Source organism: Rhagoletis pomonella, unplaced genomic scaffold (genome assembly GCF_013731165.1).
Source record: "Rhagoletis pomonella isolate Grant_MI unplaced genomic scaffold, Rhpom_1.0 Rhpom_scaffold_00011, whole genome shotgun sequence".
Taxonomy (NCBI): Eukaryota; Metazoa; Arthropoda; class Insecta; order Diptera; family Tephritidae; genus Rhagoletis; species Rhagoletis pomonella.
Window position 1 is genome coordinate 9,116,604 of NW_023458565.1, and position 6,065 is coordinate 9,122,668.

The following is a 6,065-nucleotide window of genomic DNA, read 5'->3' on the forward strand; positions in this document are numbered from 1 at the left end:
TTTAATAGAAGGAACGACTAAGAGCTTTGGAAACCTTGGAAAAAGCCAGCAAATCCGTAAAATCTGATGTAAATAAAATAATACAGCAAAGCTTTGTAAAAAAAGATTATTTAAAAGTACCAGATGAAATAACTACATCACCAAATTTAAATAAAATAATACAGCAAAGCTTTGTAAAAAAAGATTATTTAAAAGTACCAGATGAAATAACTACATCACCAAATTTAAATAAAATAATACAGCAAAGCTTTGTTAAAAAAGATTATTTAAAAGTACCAGATGAAATAACTACATCACCAAATGTAAATAAAATAATACAGCAAAGCTTTGTAAAAAAAGATTATTTAAAAGTACCAGATGAAATAACTACACCACATTCCTCAAGAAGTAAGATTCTTACTCTTTGTGCTTGTCTTTTTCGCTCATAACAATGTTTTTCCAGAACTTAATCGTACGGAATATGTGCCTTATTGCCGACCAGATTCCATCAATATTTCCGATTTGGTGACAGATGAAAGTATCAACCTAAACTTTAAGAGCACTCTTTCAACAAATAACACAAAAGTTTCATTTGAACCGTCGGAAATAACTGGTCGATCCACACATTATACAGAGCGAAATTCACATAAAAATCCGAAAAACAGTATTGCCACAACATCTAGTCGGCTATCAGTCGGTGACATTCTCGCCACTTCATTTGCGCCCAAAGCTCGAAATCTCGGCGAGGCTTTAGGTGAACGCACTTCAGTATCGAGCACTACATTAGGAAGTTTAAATAATTCGCATGTTTTACTTCGAACGGCTGATTTATCGCTTAATACCACAGATACAACATTTGGTAAAGCTGCCGGCGGTCAGTTTTCATTTAATATGACAAATGAAACCGGAGTCAACTCCGAGGAATTTCAGCCCGCAGAAAAAATGCAGTCGAAGTTGTTGATGGACGAAATGGCTTGGGCACAAGAATTCGCCACCATACCAACATCTGCATTGAATAAAGAGGAGAAGGAAAAAACAGTCGAGGGAAAGGATTTTGATCTACAATCCAATCCGAACAGGTAAAAAATATTTGACATAGGATTATGTATCTTTACTAGTCTAGGTTTTTGATTTCTGTCTTACCTCCCTATAAAATTTGTTCGCTTTATACAGCTCGATTTTGGCGCGAGACCCCAATTTTTCTATGGGACGCTTTTTCAATCAACGTTCAGAAGATTTACAAAATATAGTGCGGTCATTGAGTCCCGAGCGCATGCGTCCTCCAATAGCATTGGTAGATGAAACACAAAGTACACTTAGCTTGAGCACGCCAATAGGAACTACGAAAGTCATTGCATCCACAAATGACGTAGACTTAACACCCCAAATTGATAATAGGACATATAGTAAAGCACCAAACGTTGCTTATAATAGCATATTAGAATATGAGAAACAGAAAGGAGATAAACATGAGAGTAAAGATTCCGGCAATGGCACGAAAGAAGAAGAGGAATCGTATTTGCTCTCGCTGTCGCATATCAAAAAGGCCTTTAGTAAGTACTTAATAATTTCTACATTAATAATTTCCCCGTTTGAAACAACAACAATCGCATCAAACTGTTTTAATTGAAATTATAAGTAGTATATATTATAGCTTTTAACACCTTTTTAGCTTTTATAAGTAAAAATATACCTAATAAATTTTTTTCAGCTAAAAACATTGATGGAGATATTTCATCAACACATCTTATCGATTTGTTGAAAAAACCAAAACGTAATAAGTCACCTCAAAACCGCGAAAGAAACGAATTACGGCAAAGCAGTGTTGCTCAGCCATTTCAATTTAATAAGGCCCCACAATTGGCTGTCGCAGCCCATACATCAGCCAGTGTAAGACAATCCGTTGAACGATACACAAATAGCCTAAATACGCTCGAGGAATTGTTATCAGAAAATAAAGAAAATTGGGATCCACAAAAAATGCGAGGATCTGAATCACAAGCTGACACAATAAGTTTTAGCGAATCATTGCTGGATGCCAGTGATTTAAAAGAGTTGCAGCGCAGCATAGGTCAACCACGATCACCGCTAAGCCCTTTAAATATACCAACTCTACGACTTTCACCTAATGAAAACGATAATACCTGTGAAGAAAAGTCGTATCGACAATATCATGAAACACCCGAAAAGATAAATGGTAACTACAAATCGTCATTTTCTAAGTCCACCACACCCAAATCTTCCCCTTCAACATACGCACAAACTTGCGGCATTAATCAAAAAACCATAACCCTTACGAAAAAGGAAGGTTCCCCATCATTGTTGAGTCCCTATCTGCAGTTGCAGAAACCACTTTGTTCTACAAGGGTCGATGAGCAAAAAAGTGATTGTGATGTTGTAGCTGTTTCACCGAATCTTTCCAAGTCGCTGGCATCGCCCAAGAATAATGCTGCTGAGCGCACCCTAATGGCTACTGGTAGCCCCTATAGCGGCCCTCCATCTCCATCTCCTACCCGCGGTTTTTTGTCTTCACCATCATCGCCCGCTGCAACTGGCATGGGTATCGAAAATTCACGTCGGGGTTGTGAGAACTGTTCGCCACAGGCGCGAGGAAAGCCACAATCCAGCAGTAATGTTAAGGTGCAACGCGCTGCATCGTCACCGTCGACTAGCGAAGCCAGTGCCAAAAATATTGCACCAATGCGCACAAATAGCGCATATACTCTTAGAAATGGCGGCGTTGTGCGCAGCGTCTCGCGTTGCTCCAGCAGCAGTGAATTCAGTCATCGTGACGGAAACGCAATACCGTTAAAGGTTACCGCCGTTGAATTGTCTTGGGGTAGCACCCGTTTGAGAAATGCTGCACACAGGACAATGCAAGTGAAAAATATTGCGAGCAAAAGACTTACCTTGCGTATAGATGTGCACGGTCCCGGTTATCAACTGTTGAATTTGCCTGGCAATAATACGTTGACTTTGCAGTCTCAGGAATGTCGCGCAATTGCGGTAAGCTTTTGTCCTACAGTTATTGGTGCTGCCGTGGGCAAGCTTGCATTTTACGCACCGCAAAATGTTAATGCTGCACACAACAGTGCCTCCACTGCCAACATGTCATCGTTTTTGGATATCCCTCTATATGGTTATGGTGGCCATTGCAGCATTGTGGCGCGGGAAGTGCACATAGCGCCAGTTGGTATGGCTTTCCTGCAAATGGGCTACTTACACGAACTCTCACAACCCATACAGCGCACTATACGTGTTTACAATAAAGGTCCGCTGCTGGGCTTCGCGCTCGCTTCAATCGATTCGGTTGGACTACGTTTGCCGCGATTATGCACTGCTTTTGAAATACAGCCAGCAGCCATGCTTATACCGCCTGGTTCAACAGCGACTTTGCGTGTAGTTTTCCGGCCACAGCGTGAAGATGTACGAAAAATTACAAGACAAACAAAATCCGTACTCACACTAGCCAATTTGCGTTTAATATCTGGTGATGAAGCAAATAGGCAGCGCATGCGCCAACTGGTGGCGCGCATGTCGCCGGAGGAGCGCGTCAATCTAAGTTCATCTAAATCTTTGGAAGCGTTGTGGGAAAAGCTGCCAGGTGAGAAGGAAATTAAAGAGCTGCAGACGTTCAAGGAATCACCAAAATTGACGTACGATTTGCTAACCCACATGCGTATACACGAAGTTGCACTTACCATTAACGATGACTACTTGGACGAGACTATCAAGTCGACATCTTCGTTTTATTTTCCCGATGAGGATGAGACAGTATTGTTCCGCACAGTATGCAGTCCATCGCCCAGTAATGCTGATGGTTCGGGCCACGTTTTGGATCGTGTGGATGAATTAATAGAGGAGGATGTTGAGCAAGCCAACAGTAACAATTCGTCGACACGCGGCGAAGCTTGTTGCTGGTCTGTTTCGCCCAGCTCATTATGTTTTTATTTGCGCGGTGAAGAACGCCCATTGCGTTCATCGATTTTCATTTGCAATTCATTTAAGTCGCGGCAATACTTTGAAGTGAGCACGAACCGTAAAAACTTGTTGCAGTTGACGCCCTCAGAGGGTTATGTGGAACCCGATGGTGGCCATTTAGAGGTGGAGGTGAGTTTGCTATGCGACAAATTGAATGCGGAAAATAAGCAGGAACCGTTCAACATTACGGTATGTTAAATGGCTTTAACTATCACAGCTGAGCTAAGTTTTTTTTTTTTAATTTGATTCTTTTTTTAGATTTCTATGGAAAATGAACGTATAATTGTGCCAGTGGAATTGTGCGATGAGGTGCGTCCAGCGGAGAGTGTATAATGTGACAAAAATATCTGCTTTGTAATTAATTTTAAACAATTTGCTGCAGTATAGTTTTTGTATTACTTACTTGTATCTGTCTCCTCCTCTGTTCGTTTAAAACAATGTTTACTTTTTTATGCAAAATAATATGTATTTATTTATATTTTATATGTTAAACTCTTTAAAGCTATGCATGCACGGTTTTTACATTTTGTTTCACAATTCCTGCTGATATTTATTAATAAATTTACCAACTATTAAAGAAAACTAAATCTCTTATTTCTTCAAGTCTAATAGCCTTATCCATGAAAATTAAAATGGATTACAATCGCTTTATGAAATGTAGGGTATGTTCTTAAATGTTAAAATACAAGGCATCTCTCTTTTTTTATTTTTTAACTCAGTAGATTTCTTTAAAAAGATGCCAGCTTTCTAATAGGTTGCGCAAGTTGGAACTTTTCTTCGGGTGGGGTTAGAAATAAAAGGTATAAAAGGTAGAATTTCGAACCTACTTTTATAATTATGGGACTTGTTAGATAAATTACATTTATAAGATTACTTTTATATTCATAGCCACATTATTAATATTAAGTGAAACTGATGCGCTAAATAATTCAAAATATTAATAGGAATGTAATATGTGGTTCACACTTGATATGAATATAAAAGTAATCTTGTAAATGTAATATATCTAACACGCCTCCTTACTTTTGTATTCAATATTCAATATTCATATTATTTTATTTTATTTTTTGAGTTATTTAGCACATCAGTTTTATTTAATATTATTATTAAGTGTCATCTCTATATTGTAATTTCTGAATTCTTCCCTTTTTATATTTTATCGTTGCCGAGTATGCTGTATATTCACACAGTATTAATATTAAATAAAACTCATGTGCTAAGTAAATAACTCAAACAAGGAGTTTAAAATAGTATTTATATATTTTCATATGGTAGCAGAGCAAGCTTTGCTAACCAAAAGCCATTGACATTGCCTATTATTTTGTATACGAACTAAAAGAAATAAAGTTTGCAAGTGGTGGCTCATGAGGGGATCGAACCCGGTAGCAGAGTGGAAATAAAATTTGCACGTAGCAGGGTGGAAATAAAGTTTGCACGTAGCAGCAGAGTGGTGGTGAGCAAGTGCTACACGAGGTCAGAAATTGCAAGTTAAAAATGCATTCACTAGTAAAATGGGATGAGGTTATGATACCTATTTTCGATGGCGCTGACTATACGCATTGGAAAAACGCATCCTAAAATTCTTGGAGTTCAAAAAGTGTAACGAGGTAGTGAGTGCTGCGTGAACAAATGAGTACCGACAAACCCGAAGATTGGTCATTTATGGAAATTAAGGCGCATAACATTATATACAGCGTAATTTCCCATGCTCAGTTTGAATTCATTGGTGATTTAGATACACCACGCGAAATAATGTTAAAATTTGACCAAATGTACGAAAATAAATCGACAGCTCTTCAAATACTGTATCGAAATCAAATCGAAAGCACGAAATTGCAAAAGTATCAAAGTGCTGAGAATTTCTTCAACGCTTTTGAAAAGGTGTTCAATGGTCTCAAAGTTGCGAGAGCCACAATTAAAGAGGAATAAAAATTAAATTACATGTTGAAAGCATTACCGGCATCCTATAGTCATATAGGAGATTTGATGGATGGGCTGCCACAAAAAGAAAAAAAACGTGTGAATGGTTAAAGCAGAAGATTAAACTGAAAGCTGCGAATATAAGCGTAAGCACAAGCAGCGATGGGTCATTGGCGAGGTCCAAC

General features: G+C 38.4%; 1 protein-coding gene across 1 annotated transcript in view; it reads left to right on the forward strand.

Moving 5' to 3' along the window:
- The window catches only part of LOC118747147, a 7,991-nt gene extending 3,468 nt beyond the window's left edge, over positions 1–4,523 (forward strand). The window contains exons 2-7 of the mRNA XM_036481134.1: positions 9–105; positions 184–387; positions 443–1,058; positions 1,153–1,532; positions 1,691–4,149; positions 4,219–4,523. Of these exons, the coding sequence (XP_036337027.1) occupies positions 9–105; positions 184–387; positions 443–1,058; positions 1,153–1,532; positions 1,691–4,149; positions 4,219–4,293 (3,831 nt within the window). The 3' untranslated portion in view covers positions 4,294–4,523. The remainder of the gene's footprint in view (positions 1–8; positions 106–183; positions 388–442; positions 1,059–1,152; positions 1,533–1,690; positions 4,150–4,218) is intronic.
- Positions 4,524–6,065: the final 1,542 nt, after the last annotated feature.